Source organism: Rousettus aegyptiacus, unplaced genomic scaffold (assembly GCF_014176215.1).
Source record: "Rousettus aegyptiacus isolate mRouAeg1 unplaced genomic scaffold, mRouAeg1.p scaffold_m13_p_6, whole genome shotgun sequence".
Lineage (NCBI taxonomy): Eukaryota > Metazoa > Chordata > Mammalia > Chiroptera > Pteropodidae > Rousettus > Rousettus aegyptiacus.
Window position 1 is genome coordinate 8,443,908 of NW_023416309.1, and position 19,417 is coordinate 8,463,324.

Here is a 19,417-nt window from a genome sequence, read left to right on the forward strand (position 1 = left end):
TGACTGAAAGTGAGATTTTTTTTCCAAAGCCAAGTTTCTGCAGAGACTTGTCAGCAACAACTCAGAGTCAAGGAAGTGAGATCAATTGTGGGCTTTTGACACATCAAATTAGATTTAGGTAATCCATGGGGCTGGGGGATGGCATTGGGACAACTTATTAATAAGGGAGAACAGTCTGCGCATAAGGGAGGCTTTAATTTGAGTTTGTAATGGCAAATTAGGGCTACAAAGTCCTTGTGGGTTCAATTCTCTAAGTACGTCTTTGCTAAGATCTGCCAATTCTTTCTCAAGAGGACAGATTGAAGCTATGATTGAAGTACTTTAACTCTTGGTTGAAGTGCTATTTCTTTTACCTAACTGTTAAAACTTTATTACAAAAGAGAAATCTTTTGGCTAGTTCAGCATTGTCAAGGCCTTGCATTTTATCTTTTTACAAAAGCATGCCAATGACAATCTTTACTGTAGCACTGTAGTGATATTAAACAGAGAAGTTGAAAATAGCCATCAGGGAATGAGTGGTTCAACAATTTATGGTACATCCTATTTTGGGATATTGTTCAAGTGCTAAAAAATGAGGTCTATCTGTACGTAGAGGTGTGAAAAGGAGACCATAGTATATTGTGAAAAAAAGAGCAAGTTGCAAAATAACATATACAGGTATACCGTTTTTTTGCACTTTGCTAAATTGTGCTTCACAGTGTGTTGCGTCTTACAAATTGAAAGCAAGACCCTCCACCAGCAAAAAGATCACAACTCATTTTATTGTGATACTCACTTTATTGTGGTAATCTGCAACCAAGTCCTCAGCATCTCTGAGGTATACCTACATATGATGATCTATTTTTGTTCAGAAAAGAATCATATATATGTACATAGAAGATGGTTAATAATAATAATAATAATAATAATAGGTAATATTTATTAAACTCCGTGCGCTATGACTATGCTCATTAATCACACAACTAAATGATCTCATTTAGTTTTCAAAACAACAGTATGAGGTAGGTAATGGTTTTATTGATTTACAGACGAGGAAACAGCAGCCCAGAGAGATTATCAAGACTGCCCAGGGTTCATAGTAGGTCAGAGATAAAACTAAGAATCCAGCCTGAAGCCCGCACTCCCAGCCACCATGCTTGGTATGCTTCTTGTAGAAATATAAGGTGGCCTATGATTCATTTAGTAGGGATATCATATGAGACTCATATGTCTTCCAGATCCTTCTCTCACTCTCAATTTGTGTCCAGACTGCAAAAGCCTTTTACATATGTTTCTGAAAGTGCCACCTCTTTGTACAGGACATCTTCCCACCCCACTCCGCCAAGTGCCTCTTCATCCCATGATGCTCTTATTCATTTTGGAATTCAGAGAGCTATTAGGCTGCTTTGTTTTCTGACTTCTTGCTAGCTCTTGGAACCTTGTTGAGTACTTGATAGTTAAACTTCATCTTGTTCTTAAAGCAAATTTGGAACATAATGGCCTCAGTTCAGCTGCTAGGGTAACCTAGGTCTACAGTTCAGATTAAACATTAGCTCATATTGCCTCCAGATTTAGAACCAATGTACCCAGAAGAAACATACAAAGGGGCAATGATGTTGAAATATTTTAAGTGCAAATAGGATTCCTGTGTCCTGACAAAGACTAGGCTATATCGTCTAAAGTCCATTTGACTTCTCACTTTTCTATCCCTTCCCAGGCCGTTCCCTCTCTAAACTTTCAGCAGTCTGTGCCTGAGCATTCTTGCTTACTCATTGTTAAATGTCACTAATGAAATACGTGTACATAAAATATCTAGCTTTATCCCAGAAGAGGTCTCCTCAATACAGTTTTAAATGCTTGGATGGATAGTGTTGCTACTATTAATTGATATGGCAAAACTCAAGATTTAGAGTCCCAGAAAAAATTTTTTTTTAAATGCTCATATTATAGAGGGGATTTGGTCACCAGAATTGGTAGTCGAGACTATTACATCCTAACTTTTGCTTCCCACAGTCCAATATTTGATAAACCAGGTTTTGGTTGATTAATTTTTATTGCTTTCTAGTGGGCACTGGTTTCCCCCACCCATTCTCATTCTCTGTGATCTCGATTCCCTATTGTTCCTTGGGCCTGAGGATACAGCTAGATCTGAGAGTAGGAGAGAATGAAGTGATAGATGCTGTCATTTAGCGCATGAATTGGTTAAAGGTACAATCCTGTCTACTTTTTTTTGGTCAAAGCAAAAATAATGCAGGAGTTATGTGAGCAGGATGTTTATTAAGTATATGAAACTGAACATGTAGATGTTAATTTATCATCTGGAAGCTTTGAGAAAATGTCAGAACAATTTCCCTGTAATGAATCTGTCTCTCAAGAGTCAATATTTTCTAAAAAATATTGTTCTCTATAATCTGTGTAGACACTTTTTAAAATATCTTGCTTCTTAACGTGACTGCCAGCATCTTAGAGAGGTTGAAAGTTTAGGAGATTTTTATTAGTAGAGTAATATGAACTCAAAAGATTTTCCTCTAAAATGAATCTGTTGTGTAACATCTAAGCTGACTCAGAATACAGGTACATGCTCTTGCTCTGAGAAGGTAGAAGAAGGAGAAGAGCTCAATCCAGACAAGGTATGTGGCAGGGGTGTGCACCCAATGTCAAAGGCCACCCTGTGTTGTAATCTCAGCCTAAACCATATCTCTGGAAAAGAGTTTCTTGCTGCCTGTATTCCTCAGTAACCACGGCCCCCCACCCTCCAATGTGGGATATTAACCTCGAAGATCAGCCACAGAGCTGAAGCAGAGTCCCAAAGGAGCTTCAGTTCTGCAGAATCCATGCAGCCTTCTTTCCCATACATTGACCAAGTGCTTAGGGATTGGGAAATCAGAGCTAAGGACTAAAATTCCTCAAGGTAAGAAGACCTTCCCTCCCAGAAAATTGACTCCTCCCTTTCTCACATGATTATGCGGACACTTTCACTTTTCCATATATAGGAGTCACGCAGGAGCAAGCTCTGACTAGTCGGAGGGAGTGACACATCCATATTCAGTCCTTCCCTTCTAACCCATCCTCACCTGACTCTTGAATGCTCACAAGAAGTTGGGCAGAAGTGACCTCTGTGATTCTGCCAAAAAACAAGTCCGTTGTGTCTGAAGAAAAAAAATAATAAAACTCAGGCAAAGTCGGAATTAAAATTGTCGCCTTGAAGAATCTGAGTGGAGAAGTGTGAAAAGATGAATGGACCAGTGGATGGCTTGTGTGACCATTCTCTAAGTGAAGAAGGAAACTTTATGTTCACATCGGAATCTGTAGGAGAGGGACACCCAGGTAAGTAGGTTGTCCTGGACTGATGGTGACCTGTACTTAGGGAGTCGCTTTTACTAAAGATCTTAAAAACATTTAGTCACTATAAGGGATCTCTGGAGGAACAATATGAAGTATTTTTTTTAGTTTATTTGTAGTTTTGTAAAACAGCCACTCATTATATAAATGATAAGTTGTAAGTTAATGAAACCGAGGGTCCATGCCGCTGCCACCATTGGCATCTCAGCATGGTGGGGCTGCAACAGAGAACACACAGCTGGTTCCCTAAAGATGTCACACATATAGAAGGTATGTTAAATATTAATATTATATATATATACATATATACATACATATATATATATATATATTTGAGTAAAGCTTTAATTTATTATCAATGAACAACTTAAGTCAACGGAGAATATTCCCTCAAGACTGTGGGTCACTAAGTTTTGCATGTAAAGCTTATGTAGTTTACAAATGAATGGCAGCACATTCTAATAGGTACTGAGATAAATCCCTAGGTCTGGAAGTTTCAGATATGTTAAAAGAAGTACACGTGGCTTCCTGAAGAGGAAAAAAATTCAAGCACTTTTATGGTCCCCGAAAAGTAGGTGAACTAATGTGGGGAAACGAGACAGGCTTCCGTGGTGACAATGAAGGCCATGATCAGAACCTCAAGTTCTAGGACAGTGGTTCTCAAACTTTGGGGTAAAACACAATTCTGAGCCCTACCCCAAGACTTTCTGATTTAGTAGGTCTTGAGCGAAGCTCAAGAATTTGCATTTTTACTAAGTTCCCAGGAGATGTTGCTGCTGCAGATGTGGAGGCCACCCTTTGAAATCTACTGTTTTAGGAAAACTCTGGGGGCTAGATACACTGATTTATGTATTTAAGCACTTTTTCAAAATTAATTTGAGTGTTTGAAGCTTTGGGTAACTTATCACCAACTCTACCTTTTTTCCATCTTCTCATCCTTCTTTCTTTCTCAAAGAGATTTAACTTTCATACCTTGTAACTCAGCTTCAGCCATCTCCAAGCACTACTCCTTCCATATGTTTTAACCACTGGTTCTCAGCTGGAGGTGATTTCCCCCAAGGACATTTTATAATGTCTAGAAACATTTTTGTTGTCACAGCTATGGCTGAGGTGGAGGGATGATACTGGCATTTAATGGATAAAGGCAAGGCATGCTTCTAAACATCCTGAATACACAAGATCAACCCTCTGCAAAAAAAATAATTTTCTAGCCCCAAATGTCAGTAGTGCTGCTGTGGAGAGACCTTGGCTTAACCTGGGTTTTGTATGTGACTTAACTCAGTTCAATCTAAATAGCCCCTTTCACTGTGTATAACTTTATAAAGTTTCCAGGTTTACTGTACTCATAATCTCAGATTCTTTGCTATGTCTGGCACATTCTGGACAGCTCGATGACTTATGAATGCTATACACAGGTTAAGATTTGCTCCACCTGGAGGAAGTGGGTACTCTAGCATACAGCAGCTAGTGGTTCCATCATACATACAGCAAGGTGTTTAGTGGACAGGGAATAGAAATTCCATCCAACCAGATGGATGGTTGTCTACTTAATGACAGACTTTCAGTTTGTCTGATTCTACTTTCACTTGCCACCATAAATGAACTATCCAAGTAAGTCGGTTTCCAATAAGGCTTGGTGGCTTTCTCCTTGTCATTCCAGTGCTGAATTCCTCTTTGCCAGAAAGATAAAATTAATATCACTTTTCCAACTTTCAAGAAAACCAACTATTGGCTATCTTAAGGCTACTGAGTGATAGCAGTAGATATTTCAAAAGCCTAAAGAAACAGTTCTTTAGATGTTACCTGAGTAAGTCGAGTATCTTAATATTCTTGCTCAATTCCAGTTTTATCCCTAATATCTCTTATCTCATTTCCTTATGTGCATTGAGAACATGTGACTTGCATCCTTTAGATAAGCAGAGTCATCCATGGTCAGAGTCCTGATGGCTAAGCCTAAAGTGGATATTTGAGCAGCAGCGGACCTTCACTGTAGGGATGTGCAGAGGCCATAAATTCAAACAAACTTAGATTTACAGCTAATCTGCCACTGGCAGGAGGATATATAGGAAAACTCAAATATACATTTTAACAGTTTCTGAAGGAAAAATTGAGGAATTCACTTTTAATGACCGATTAACATTTTTAATGATAGAACTTAATATACACTTTTGAGAGCAGAACTGCTTGATTCTGGATCTGGATTCTTAATTTAAAAACTTAAAAAAAAATAAGGGGGACACAAGAAAACTTTTAGAGGTGATGGATATATTTATTACCTTGGTTGTGATGATAGTAACACGAGTATATACATATGTCCAAACTCGCCAAACTGTATACATTAATTATGCACAGATTTTTTTTTTGTATACCAATAATATCTCAATAAACTGGGGGAAAAAACCTTTTGAATCTATTAAAAGCAGACTTTATGGGCATTTGGACACTAAATGTGGTGTAATATATATAAATAGATGTCACTTTTATTTCTGAATTTGTGAGCATTGACAGTTCATATAACCCAAACCAAAAGTGGATTTTTCCACAGTGCCATTTAGTGGTCCACATGCTCAACCATGTAGAGTCTTTAAAGCAATTATAGTATAAAGTCAAAGGCCAGTTCATATTGAACTCTTGTCAATCCCACCTTGACCAAGGAGGTCAAACCCAGATATTAAAACATCTAGCCTTCAGAAGGCTGAATGACTGTAGAGATTGTCTGAGAGCTGCTTATGGAAATGTTCTGCAAAACAACAATGATGCTTTGAGGTTCTCTCATAGAGTCTTTATGGGTGGAGTCATGGAAGTGGGCATGGCGTTTTATACACTGTGCATTGCATCTTGTAGAACCTACCACATAATGCATCTTTTTATCCCTTCTGATTTTACATCTTGGCACCTAATCTTATGTTACTAGCTATTTTAATTTCTATATCCAGGGCTTTTCTAGATGTTAGGATTAAAGGGAATATGCTGAGGAATGAGAAACTTTTCAGGTGTTAGGGGAAAAAGAGGGAGAAGGAGAGGGAAAGAGGAAGAGGGTAGAGGGAGGGAGGTTATTTCTTTATACTCTTACAACTGGTTTTGGAATATTTCTTTTTTAAGGGAACTCTATGACTTTATACATCATTGAAAATTTGACAGATGCAGGAAGAAATAAATATTTCAAAATTTTTATAATTTCTTATATTTAAAAAGGTGTCTTTGGTAGACTTGATATGTAAACTGACAAATTAATTATTTTAACATTTCAGTTTGTTACACCTAATATTTCTGTGATTCTTACCTATATTCATTCTTGCCCAGATAAGATCTGCGATCAGGTCAGTGACGCAGTGTTGGATGCTCATCTCAAGCAGGATCCTAATGCCAAGGTGGCCTGCGGTAAGAAATGCTTGAGCCTTTCCTGCAGGAGACCTCAGTGGGCTTACCTATATTGAAGCCCTCAGCACAACAGAGGGTTAGAAAGGCCCTAGAGGTGGTTAGGTCTAGCCCTCTCACTCAGGGGATCATGAGTGCAGCTGAATTAGGGCCTTGACCAAGATCATGGAGCAGGGGTTCCCAGCATGGAGGCCAGAACCCTACTCTCTTCACTGTTGGTTCCTGTCCTATCCACTGCACAGACCGATCTTTCCCTCTCTACTGTCACCCTAGCCCCTGTATTGAGGAGTATGGGATCTGTGCCCTGCTAAGGGTAGACTTCACCTTGATATCTTTTCATTTAATTTTTATTTTTCAATTAAAGTCGTTGATATTATTTTATATTAGTTTCAAGTGTATAGCATAGTAATTAGACATTTATATAATACATCAAGTGATCCCCCAATTAGTCTAGTTACCCTGATATCTTTGTGAATAGCCGGAGGGAAGGTTGGGCTGCCTTGATTCTTTGTTCAGTGGAGTTTTAGCAATAAGGGGGTTGGAGAGCCTCTCATATGTTGACTGTATTCTTTATGATAACTACATACAACCATTATTTCATTTTAATCCACACAGCAGTCTTATTATTACCTTTATCTAACAGTTGAGGAAATAGATATAGAGAGGCTAAATAAGTTGTTCAAGATCACACATAGAAAGTGCTTGGTATGAAAACTCAGGTGTGACGTAGTTCTGCAGGCAGCATTTGAAGATGGTCAGCAACTATGCTGGAACTTGCTCTTTTTATTAGCATTTACATTTTCTGTCTGGAATCCATTTATTAGCACTGAGAAAGATCTACCCATAGAGCTTTCCTGTGCTGGCACATGGCCACTACATTTTCTCCTTCCATTCTAGAGACAGTGTGTAAGACGGGCATGGTGCTGCTGTGCGGGGAGATCACCTCCATGGCCATGGTGGACTACCAGCAGGTGGTGAGAGACACCATCAAGAACATTGGCTATGATGACTCTGCCAAAGGTGAGGACAGCGCCCCAGTCTGAAATGCATGTTGGTCTCTGTTGGGAGAGCTCCCGATGCTGAGCCACATTTGAAGTTCTTGGTCTTCTGGAAGTACAAGTGGAATGAGAGGAGGAAACAGAGACCAGGAGTCTCTGGCAACATGGTGACGTTGCCCCATTACACCAGCCATGTTAAATCCGTGTTGACTCTGGTCTTAAGGTCTTGGAGCTTTGGAAGAGAAAAAAGTTCCAAATAAAAGGAGCTGCCCTCTGTTAGGAACATGTGCTCTGCTGGGCACTGGTGCTGGTCTCTTTGTATATGTCATTTTTCTTGATTGTTTGAGGAACTCTGCTATACTGCTTATAGAGATGAGAAAATTGAGGCTTAGAGATATAAATAATTCATATAAGGTGACACAATCAGTAAGTGACTACTCCATTTGGGACTCATATGCTTCCTGCTAAACTGTGCTGCCTCCCACTGTAGATAAAAAGATGACTCAATCCAGAACTGGCGGTGATGGCAGGTGAAGGAGGCAGGCTGACCCAGGTTGACTGCCATGGCAGGCAGCGTGGGAGCCTAAAACCTAGGGAAGGGGCACAGGCCCTGGAAGAAACTGAAAAAGAGCATTGTGATCAGGTAGGGGTGAGAGCTGGACAAAACTAAGGGCCCTGTAAGAGTGGGCAGGCTAGGAAGGGGACCTGCCTGGAGGGACATCAGAGAACAGGGGTAAGGGCCAGGTGTTAAGGGTTGGTGCACACTGATGTTTCAATTACTGGTTGTTCAGGGTGACTTGTGGCATCTTTGTGGGTCAGGGCAGGCTGGAACAATGCATCAAACTTTTATAAGTGGGAGAGCCACTCACTGCGTGAGGCACAGACATACACTTGGTGCAGCCACCTTCTGACTCACCCTGCGGACTCACTCGAACACATGAATGTGTTGAGGGGTATGTCAAGAATCACTGGGAAGAGAGCCAGTAAATACAGACCAATTCTCACATGGGAGCATTCATAGAGGAAATATGTTTTCCCAGAGCAACAGTGTATTGGTTCAGTACATTTAATGCACATGCTCCTTGACTTAATAATGGAGTTACATCCTAATAACCCATCAAAAGTTGAAGATATCATAACTTAAAAATGTGTTTAATACATCTAAACTACGAACATCATAGCTTAGCCTAGCTACTTTAAACGTACTCGGAACACTTACATTATCCTGCAGTTGGGCAAAATCTCCAACGCAGTGACACACTGTGTAGAGTGTTGGTTGTTTGCCCTCCTGAGCTGGGAGCTGACTGGGAGCTGAGGCTCACTGCTGCAGCCCAGTAGCACAAGAGAGTATCGTACTGAATATCAATAGCCTGGGAAAAGATCAAAATTCAAAATTTGAAGTATGGTTTCTACTGAATGAGTATCACTTGGCCTGTTGTAAAATCGAACCATCCTAAGTCAGGGACCATCTGTAGTTGGATTAGGCATGCACCTGGACTTCTGAATGGCAATGTTGAAAGGGTCATGGGTTTTCAACCTGGGTCATTGGAGGCACCTCTTGGAGATGCCAAGAGTCACCTGCCTGTCCTTCAGCCAGAGCAACTGTAGCTACTATCTGAATTTTATACTGCAATTCTGTGTATGATACCTAATTCTAATCAAGGTATAATTTAATATAGTAAAATACACAGTAGAAAATTTTCTTTGACTAAGGAGTTCCACGTGATGGTAAGGATTCATGGCCTTCCCTATCCTGGGCCTCAGCTGTGGGCCCAGACGGATCCAAACTAGTTAGAGACCACCCACCCTGACGATGCATGCCATGTCAGGAACGGAACAGTCCAACGGGAAGCTCGAAGCCACCCTCTGTATGATGTGTGTTCCCACCCAGCCCTGCTTTCCCTTCTGCCTAGGTTTTGACTTTAAGACCTGCAATGTACTTGTGGCTTTGGAGCAGCAGTCCCCAGATATTGCCCAGTGTGTCCATCTAGACAAAAACGAAATGGATATCTGTGCTGGAGATCAGGTAACTAAACACCGAGCATGGGTGCTGGGTCAGGACTTCAGTGTAGTGTAGCCTTTCTCAGCCCCTGCTCTGACATGTGTTGAAGAGCTAGCTGGGAAGGTTCCTGAATAATGGATTAATCATGCTGTGGGGTGACCCCTCATCCTAGAGGAGTGCCAGGAGGTACATGCTTAGAGGGAGCTGCACACTCCTGCTTCAGAACAGCAGCTTGAGGGCATGGCCAGCTGTGCAAGGCTGTGGGCACTGACACCAATTTGGGCTCATCTCTCCCTCCTAGAATGCTGAGCATCAGGGACCATGCCTTTCCCCCGACAAGTGCCCCATACAAATGTTGCTTGCACGAGACACTCAGTACAGGTTGGGTAACAGCAAGGATTTAGATTTGAAGAAAGTCGTCCTGTGTCTAAAGCGAGTCTTGCTCACTTGGCTCTCTGCCCTGCTGCAGGGTTTGATGTTTGGCTATGCCACCGATGAGACAGAAGAGTGCATGCCCCTCACCATCGTTCTCGCTCACAAACTCAATGCCCGGATGGCGGACCTGAGACGCTCTGGGGTCCTCCCCTGGCTGAGACCTGACTCAAAGACGCAGGTATCTTCCTTTGCCTTCCTTTATCTGGGAGCTCTCCCAAATCCTTTTGATTCTTATTACTAGTAAGATCAAAATGTTCAGTCTGTGCACTCAAAGAATTGTTGATTTTGATTAGAACTATTTATTTGAAAAATATTTCCCTCCATTTTATTATGAAAAAAATTTCAAAAATACCAGAAATGGGAAAGAACAGTTCTAAATGTTTTTTGCCATCCTATCCTATGTTGACTCTGGTAATGTGATTTCCCCAATTCCTACCACAGACTTACTTCTTAACTGGTTTCAGACTGTTGGTCACTGCCTTGCCACATTACGGGTCTCCACGTCTTGAGGCCTGAACGCCACATAAACAAGGACCATCTGCATCTCACTGCGACCCTTTTTCATTGTTTCTCATAAAAACACTTTATCTTTGCTGTTTCTGACTCTCTGCCCCCTTGGGCTCTGACCACTGCTGCAGTGTTGAAATTCCCAATGAAGTCTATAGTTGAAGGCCCTGCAGTGATGCAAATGTCGGTACTGCTGGAGGCCTCCTGTCCATCTTCACTGTCCGTGTCTCACCCCATTTAACCACCCCCCTCCCATGACCCCATGGCCTCTTTCCTCGAGCTTTCCATCCCTGGCTCCTCTTCCACATTCCATAAGGTTCTTGGCACTTCTTCCATATTCCCTCCCCTTCTACGCACACCCGTGGATCCAATTTTCACCTTTACTCACTCAGTTCCCAAATCTTTCACCTGCAGGTCTCTCCGAATCACCAGCCCCATTTTTCATTCGTCCTTTAAACGAATGTGCCCACGAGCCCATGGTGTGCTACCTCACTGTCATCTCCTACTCAGAGGAAAGGAACGTGATGGAGTGCAACCTTTCCCCCAGGCCTGCTCAGCGCCCTCTGTCTCCACTCTGCCTGTGCTCCACCTTTCCCCACAAAGATCAGAGCCAGTCCCAGCCAGGGATTTTCCCTGCCGAGAAACTTCAGTTAATATTCTTTGGGCTTCACTTCTAATTTCCTAATATCTGCTCAGAATCTTCTACAACTTTCTACTTCCTATGGGGAAGGAGGAAACCTTACTTGTTCTTCTGGCATTCAGAGACTTTTATGGTTTTCCAGTGTTACCTTTCTCTTCCTACCCTCCAGCAATCTTTGTTTAATCTATGTTATTTCACTCATGTTCCCCATATTTCTTAGTGCTTTGCCCCTGTGCTCCCACCCTGAACCTTACTTTGGCCCTTTCTCTGGTTCCTGCCTGTTTATCAGAGGTCAGCGAAGTCCCACCTTCTCATTGTTTCCCTGGGCACCATCACATAGGGTCTTCTCTTGCCTCTGCACTTGGAATTTGGCTCATGTGAGTTTATAGCTCATCATAGTACATGATGTGACTTGTTCACTACTCCAGCTGCATAGACATGCACCCTCCTCACCCCAACTGTAAGGCCACACAGAGCAAAGGGTGTATATTGTCTGTTTCTGGGGCAAAGAAGCACATTTTTGGCCCAGAGGAATTCCACCTCACCATGAGGGCAAACATATCACAGCAGTGGGGTGGAATCAGCAGCATTCCTCAGCTGTTCTTCAGGGTCACGGAGCATGAGAGCTCAAATGCAAAGATCATGACGATCCCAGAAGAAGGGGGTGCGCAGATGTTGGCATGCCCTGCTCATCCTGTACCCGAGGCTGTGCTGTGGAGCAGAGGAACACAGAATAGGAAAGCCCAGAACAGGGATGGGAAGAAGTGATGGCGTGACTGAGCTTTCTTTTTCCTCCTGTGAGATGAGGACTGGAGCCTTTACCTGTCAGCCCAGCTAAACTAGAAAAGGCTTCCTTTTTGCTTAGTAATAGAAGGTTTTCCAATCAAGAAGGCAGCAAAGGTGGGGAGGGAGGGTGCAGATGGGGCAGGGTGAAGGGATTCTCTCAGGGTTTCCTTTTCTGCAAGGATATACTGAATTCTCTTTAAAATTCTGCTCTGAATACCAGAGCCAGCCTAGTTCGCCTGCCACAGGCGGTCCTGAGGCAGCCGGCAGTGGAGAGGGTGACACGATGAGATAGATAAGAGCAATGATTGGAGCCCTTTGCTCTGCCGCAGTTCTGTGGTTCTGCATTGACGCTACTTGGGGCTTGGGGCAGAACGGAAGGTCGGAGAGCAGCAGGGCAGTGGATACGGGCCTGAGCAGCATCTTAGAATGCACAGGCTTCTCCTGAGGCCTGATGTGTCAAATTTGGTCCAGTGGCAGTCATAGGGCTTCTCCTCTTAAGGGACGCCCAACTCCAGCTCCCTCTTACAGGGGCCCTGGGTGTACAGTCCACAGATGTTGGTATGTATCTGCCCATCTCGCTAGGATCAGGCATCATGTGGGCAGGGCTCTTTCTCCTCCTCCTGAACCACCCTATTGCTTTTTGGACCAGACAAGACAGAGAGTAAAGGTTCTGATGTAAGTCCAGTGTTTGATGGATATCTAGGGGCCTTGGGCAGGCAGAGATCTTGCTGTAGGCACAGCCAGAGGAAGGCACTGTTTGCTGCCCTGTGGTCCTATTGAGGCCCTTTGGGTGGTGCTACACCTGCCAGCAAGGGTCCCTACCAGGGCCCTCTGGCATAGCTGTACCTCTGCAGGCCCCAGCACCCCTCACCCCTCCAGGCACTGCTCTTGTGGGTCCATACTACCTTAGGTAGCAGTGGGGCCTGTGGCTCCAGCATAGCCCTGAGGGTCTTGAGTGAAAGCCTTCTGCTAGGCAGAGCCCCAGCTAGCTACCAGTCCATGTAGCTCCAGATCAGAGCAGAGTTTTACTGGCTGTGTGATCTTGACCAAAATACTTATGTTCTGGAACCTCAGCTTTCTTGTCCGTAAAGTAGGACTAGTAGCAGCTCCTCATAGTTTTCGGCATGGTTTCTAGCATGCAGTGCACGCTCAGCCAATGCTAGTTTCTTTTCTCAGCCTCATCTGCCATCGTCGCCATTTCCTTCCCTCTCACAGCCAGGGTGCCCAGGCTGCTCTCCTTGTCACAGTCAGAGCAGGCTGTGTCATGAGATTCTTACACTTACTCAAGTGTCAGTTAAGGACAGGGGGAAGAAGCATTCTGTCTGTGCTCCTATGGGAGTGACACAAGCTTGTGGAGCAAGCAGAGCACGGTCTAGATCTTTGGCTTTACACTGACCAGCTTATGACTTCAGACAAGTTGTGACTTCTTATAGCCTTGTTTTTCTTATTTGTAAAGTGGAGATAATAATGCCTATCTTGCTGGGATGACTTAACTATTAATTGGCAATGCATAGAATGGGCACAGAACCAACCCACGCTGGTGGGAGTGATTTTAGATCTGTCCCTGTAACCTGATCTGCAAGGGCACAGAGGGCAGGTTTATCCCTCATGGTGCTCTCTGCTTTTCATTAACCAATATCCCCAGAGCTGGCAATCTGGAGCTGGCAGCTCCCTCTATCTCAGCCATTCTGGCCTGTGTCCCTCTCACCTGTCTCTATAGCCACGAAGTCTGCTCATATTATATGCTTCCAGAGCTCCTCCACTGAGGGGCTGACACAGATAGCATGTGGCTGGTAAACCCTTGTGTCCTTGGCAGGAGCCAGAATAGCCTGGCCCTGGGCCATAGAGAGTTAAGAGAGGGCTTTAGCCGGGGGACATTTGTTGGCACCCAAAACCCTCTGAGATTGGAGAGAAATCTAGTGCGTCACAGAGAAGAAACTCTATAAAACCCCAAGTTTCCAAGTGGCCTAACTGTGGGTCTGACCTCTTTGTGAGGATAGTCATGATGTTCCCCTGCCTCTCCCTCAGTCCAGGCTGATGTTAATTTAGTGGAATAACCACGATAAGGAACAGCTTAAGCATCATGCGCAGTCATCCCATACCATTGGGCAAATATTCAAATACTAGAATGTGTCAAGTTAACTTTCCAGAAGGCCCTTTGTGGATGGGAGGCCCCCTGGCTCCCCCTGCCTGCCTCCTGGGTATCTGCAACTGCAGCAACATGTCCTCAGTCAGGGCAGGGCCTTATGATGTCTCTTCATGCCCTCTGATCGACAGGTGACGGTTCAGTACATGCAGGACAATGGTGCAGTCATCCCTGTGCGCATCCACACTATTGTCATCTCTGTGCAACACAACGAAGACGTATCCCTGGGGAATATGCGTAAGGCCCTGAAGGAGCAGGTGATCAAGGCCGTGGTACCGGCCAAGTACCTGGATGAAGACACCATTTACCACCTGCAGCCCAGTGGGCGCTTTGTCATCGGTGGTCCCCAGGTGCGCCCTGGTCTCTGACTGAGGCCCTGATCTGTGTGTTATTGAGGTTGCTCACCTCCCTGAGAACAAAGACTATACAAGGTGGCTTTGTGTGACTCAGCCAGGTCTGGCCCTGGGCGAACTGTGAAGTCAGCTCACTCCCTGTGGGGTCTGTTGTATCTCCATCAGTACCTGAGGAATTGGGAACATGTCCCCAGTATTCTCCCACAGGTGCTGCCTGGCCCTCCCACTCCAGACATCTCATAATTGATGTCATACTTGCCCATGCGGCTGCTGCTTCACCATTGCAAATGACTGACCTTTACCAGGTGGCACTTACCAGGTCTTTACCACAAGTTACCTTCAACTCCCATGGGCACCACAGTGAGGCAGTTTGTTAGATGCAGACACATGCTGCCTCCTTTCTCCTTAACCGCAGGAGTGAGGAAGTGGAGATTGACATAGCCCCTCTGAGAGGCTGCTGACCACTGCCAAAGGACCTCAGCTATGGATGTGTTACCACAAAGTGGAGTCCCCATAACAGGTCCTATGACCAAATGTCATGCAGAAACACAGGATGAAATGAAGGAAAGGTCAAGCTTATTGTATATTCTTGCAGGACCTCTCAAAGGCTAAACAAGGTGTGAACTGTGGTTCTCTAAGGAGAGGTATATAGCATGTACTTTCAGCAAACGTAGAGCTCCTGCCCCTTTAAAAACTCCCTCATTGACTGGTATTGCACAGAGCAGACACTTGATGAAATGGGCAACATGGCATTTACTGGATGGCACCAGCGAGGGCCACAGCTCAGGGCGTATTGATTACAGTGCAGTTTCTTCCTGCAGTTGGATGTCTTTACTATGACTGACTCATAAAAACCCCAGCTGGCCCATCGTTTGCACTTGCTGATGCTCTGACAGGCTATCTGACTGGTTAGCAACTGAACTAGAACCAGTTTCTGGCAGACCCCTAGCCAAGGAGCCTATGAAACATGCCTCCAGGCAGTTTCAGGGTACCCTTTTCAAGCTGTAGTCAAGCAGCCATCACAATGCTTCAGCTGTCCTCTCCTCTCAGCCATTTGGGGCCTCTGGTTCTCATCTCCCTCTGTGTTCTTCCTTTCCCTCTGCAGGGGGATGCGGGCGTCACTGGCCGTAAGATAATCGTGGACACCTATGGCGGCTGGGGGGCACATGGTGGAGGAGCCTTCTCTGGGAAGGACTACACCAAGGTGGACCGCTCTGCAGCTTATGCTGCCCGCTGGGTGGCCAAATCCCTGGTGAAAGCAGGGCTCTGCCGGAGAGTGCTTGTGCAGGTGGGTCAGACCCCACAGCTCTGGTGGGAAGGCCAGACACTTTGCCAAAGGATGTGATTCTGTGTGTGTTGTGTTGGGCACTGTGGCCAGTACTCTGAAAACCTGGGAGAGGGAACACAAATCTTCAGGGCGAGCAGCATGCCCAGAAACTGCCCACCATGAAAATGGCAAGGATTTCTAGGCATATGCGGGGAGCTCGCTGGGCAAGAGATGTGTGGTTCCAGTTGCCCTTCCTGGGAATGTCAAGGTTTCTGTGAGGGGTGAACCCCTGTACAGAGGCTTTGGTCCCTGACCCTGGTCTCTTCTGGAAGGTTTCCTATTCCATTGGTGTGGCTGAGCCACTGTCTGTTTCCATCTTCACCTACGGAACCTCTCAGAAGACAGAGCGAGAGCTGCTAAATGTGGTGAATAAGAACTTTGACCTTCGGCCTGGCATCATTGTCAGGTAAAAGTGCCACCCCACTGCTGTTAGGTAGGCCCTTCCTCCTCCTACATGCAGATCTTTAGCTCAAATGAAAGGGAAACAAGAAAGATTTTTCAGCCTCTCAGAAGCAGGAGGGTCTGCGAGCTCTTGGCCCAGCACAGTGCACACCCAGACGCAGTGTGTCTGGTTTCCAGGCTGAAGGGGCCGTGTGAGATCCCTGCTGGCCCAGCAGTTGCTAAGTCCAGGTGGGGCTGGGGTTGGGGGTCTTTGGGCAATAATTATAAAGCCAAGTGGCTGAGAATTGATTCTGCAAGTCTAGTTCCATCTCTTCCCCTTTCTAATGCCATTCCTGCTTCCTGGCTCGTGGCAGCCTGACATTAGTCTGGGCCAGGTCGTGGAACACAGAGGAGAAAGGCACTGCAAGGCCAGGGTGCAGTCCTGGTTCCTGGTACGTCTGTGTGATCGGGTTGTCCCTGAACCCCTGAACCTGCTTCTCAAGGGCCAGTGACTGTCGTCTTATAAGACATGGTGTGGCGTAGACAGGAAATTTGTGAAAAATTGCTCTGCAAGTGGTGACACTCCACATAAAGACTATCACAGTCTGTTAATCACTCTTGTGCCCGAAATTAGAGACAGAAACTCTGGTCTTTTTCCACTAAAAAGTGACTCCCTCTTCTGCTGGACATGCAGGGATTTGGATTTGAAGAAACCCATCTACCAGAAGACGGCGTGCTATGGCCATTTTGGAAGAAATGAGTTTCCATGGGAGGTTCCCAAGAAGCTTGTGTTTTAGAGCTGGTGGAGGCTGGCCTGGCCTTGCCATGGAGGCATCCAAGTGGCCAGGATCCCAACTCTCGGATCTCACAGACCCTGGGTTGCTGACTGCCCTCAAGAGAGTGCCTTTTCCCCCACTACACCCTCCCAGGCAAAGACAGGATCCTCTGATTTAGCCCTGTTCTGTCACCATCATGAATGGCAGGAGGCAGGTGGCTTCCTGGTGCTGAGAGTGTGAGCTCCTCGTGAGGACTGTCACGATGTCCCCCTGACTCTTTGTCAGACAAAGGTGATGTTAATTTAGTGCAAAAACCACCCCTATCAGGAGTGAATCCCCTCACCTTACCCACAGCCTGGACCCTGGCCAGCTTCCCCCTCCCCTGACATGTGCTGAGGTCAGCATATCTCACAGATCTCCAGGTCTCACAGATCTCAGCCATTGCCCTGAGCCTGGGCCTTCACAAAGAGCCTCCCAGTCCAGGCTTCAGGCAGGGAAAAGAAGAGGGGCTGACGTGGCCTACGCATCTCCAATGAGCAAAGGACTTAGCTAGTCACCAATGTCATTTCTCGTTCACTTACAACACAATGAGGTAACACCTTTGTTATCCTCATTTAAAAATGGGGAAACTGAGGCACAGACTATCTAGGTAACATTCACAAGGTCCCATAACCACACATGTCAAGGCCTAAGCTTTGACTCAGAAGCCCCCAAATTTCATTTCAGAAATAGGTCTGAACAAAGACAGAGCAGATGGAAGTGAGGCTGTGGCCTCTGACCCAAAGACCTGAGGTTTCTACAAATTAGGTAATCAACCCACCGGCTCCTGGTGAGCCCTAGGCAACAATCTGCAGTCAATACAGAACCAAAGGACTGTTTCATTTGCCTATCGCAGTCTGTTAATTAGTCCTGTGCCCGAAATTAGAGACGAAAACTCTTCTGCTCTTTCTATGGAGCAGACCACTCAGGCACATGCATGGCAGGGGTGTGTAGACCTCTGGGGTAAGTGGTCCAAGTCTGGTCCACTCCCATCTGGGCTTGCTGGAGCTGGAGAAGCAGCTTATCCTAGCACAGATGGCTAACAAGGGACTGGAACCCTATGTTTTTTACTCTCCTTGGCCTCTTTGTACCCACAACAGTCTGAGTGCTGTTGGAATAAGTGGGAAAGCCCTTCAGATATCCCTTCCAGAGAGGCCAGTCCTAAGACTTGAATATCTAATGTTCAGTGGTGACCCAAGTGGCAGGGCTTGACTCATAGTGGTAGAAGCATTCGCTGAGATATCATGAGAATTTCTGCCTTTACCAGGAAGCTTCTGGAGTTGGGAGGTGGGGGTGGGGCAGGTCTACTCCTGAGGGGCCCGACGCATCCTCAGGGCACCAGAGTCTCAGAAGCTGTACATCCATGTTGGCACTACCCACCCCACCTGCCCTCAGTCTGGGTCTTGTCCAGCAGCATCTCGACCATCTCCCTAGCTTCCTAGACTCATGCTCAGGTAGAGGTCTCCATGGGGCCCAGGAAAGCTCTGGGGACTGGGTTTCTTTCCGGGGCACACAGTGCTAGTTCTGGCTAGGCCAGGCAGCCTAAAAGGCCTCACCTGGGAGCAGACAGCCTGCTTCTGGGCACAAAGACTCAAGGGCCTCTCTCTCCATCAGGGAAAAGGTGGCTCTAGGGCAGAAAAAAAGAAGCCCAAATTATTATAAAATCCGAGAGCTTGTGTATGATACAGAAGCTCAAGTCTCTCTGGTTACCCAGGCAGTCTTAGGTTATTTTCAGGAGAAGGAGCCACAGCTTTGCAGGTGGCTGAGTTCCTCTAACTTGGGCTATATCTGAAGTGAAAATTCAGGATTTTATACTTTCCCTGTCTCCTAGAAAAACAAGATCTTTTTTCTATCAACATCGTTTATGTAGAGCCTTTATTGGTTAATAGTTCCTGCTAGGACAGTGAATAAAGACTCAAAGATCAATTCTCTGTGCTTAGTTTTTGTCTGCAAACCCTCTAAAACCTCTCCCCACCAACTGATATCACCTGATTCTCCCATCCTTCAGCAAAATGAGTATCCTCCCCTCAGTGGTCCCCCATGCTGGGGGCGTCTGTTCCTGTCCACATGGGGCCCATCCAGCATGGATTGAGATTTTTCATCTCAATTCTGTGTTGTCACTGTATTAGCACATTCATTCCACACCACCCTCCACTCAGGCAGACGTTCTTGGGAAACCCGTGTTACATGTGGAGAACCAAAGGCCCAAAGAAGGTTAGGAATGCGACCAAGGGACCTGGCTGCCAAGTGACTCTTTCTTTGGTCTTCAGAGTATGCTCTCTTGATTGCCATGTGTTGCTGCCCTTAAAATCTTCGTCTATGATTCAT

The 19,417-nt window shown here is 45.4% G+C and overlaps 1 protein-coding gene across 1 annotated transcript; it reads left to right on the forward strand.

Annotated features, from left to right (window-relative positions):
- Positions 1–3,002: 3,002 nt before the first annotated feature.
- On the forward strand, positions 3,003–19,015 carry MAT1A (methionine adenosyltransferase 1A). Its single transcript, XM_016121638.2, has 9 exons — positions 3,003–3,306; positions 6,625–6,702; positions 7,597–7,719; positions 9,611–9,723; positions 10,169–10,312; positions 14,345–14,563; positions 15,672–15,854; positions 16,166–16,299; positions 16,969–19,015. Exons 1-9 carry the CDS (start codon positions 3,213–3,215, stop codon positions 17,069–17,071), a joined length of 1,191 nt encoding a protein of 396 aa, XP_015977124.1. The 5' UTR covers positions 3,003–3,212; the 3' UTR covers positions 17,072–19,015.
- The last annotated feature ends 402 nt before the right edge of the window (positions 19,016–19,417 follow it).

Coding starts and splice junctions, on each gene's coding strand:
- MAT1A (XM_016121638.2), top strand. CDS start 3,213: ATGAATGGACCAGTGGATGGCTTGTGTGACCATTCTCTAAGTGAAGAA. Junction 6,703..7,596: donor TAATGCCAAGGTGGCCTGCG/GTAAGAAATGCT, acceptor CTTCCATTCTAG/AGACAGTGTGTAAGACGGGC. Junction 15,855..16,165: donor GCCGGAGAGTGCTTGTGCAG/GTGGGTCAGACC, acceptor CTCTTCTGGAAG/GTTTCCTATTCCATTGGTGT.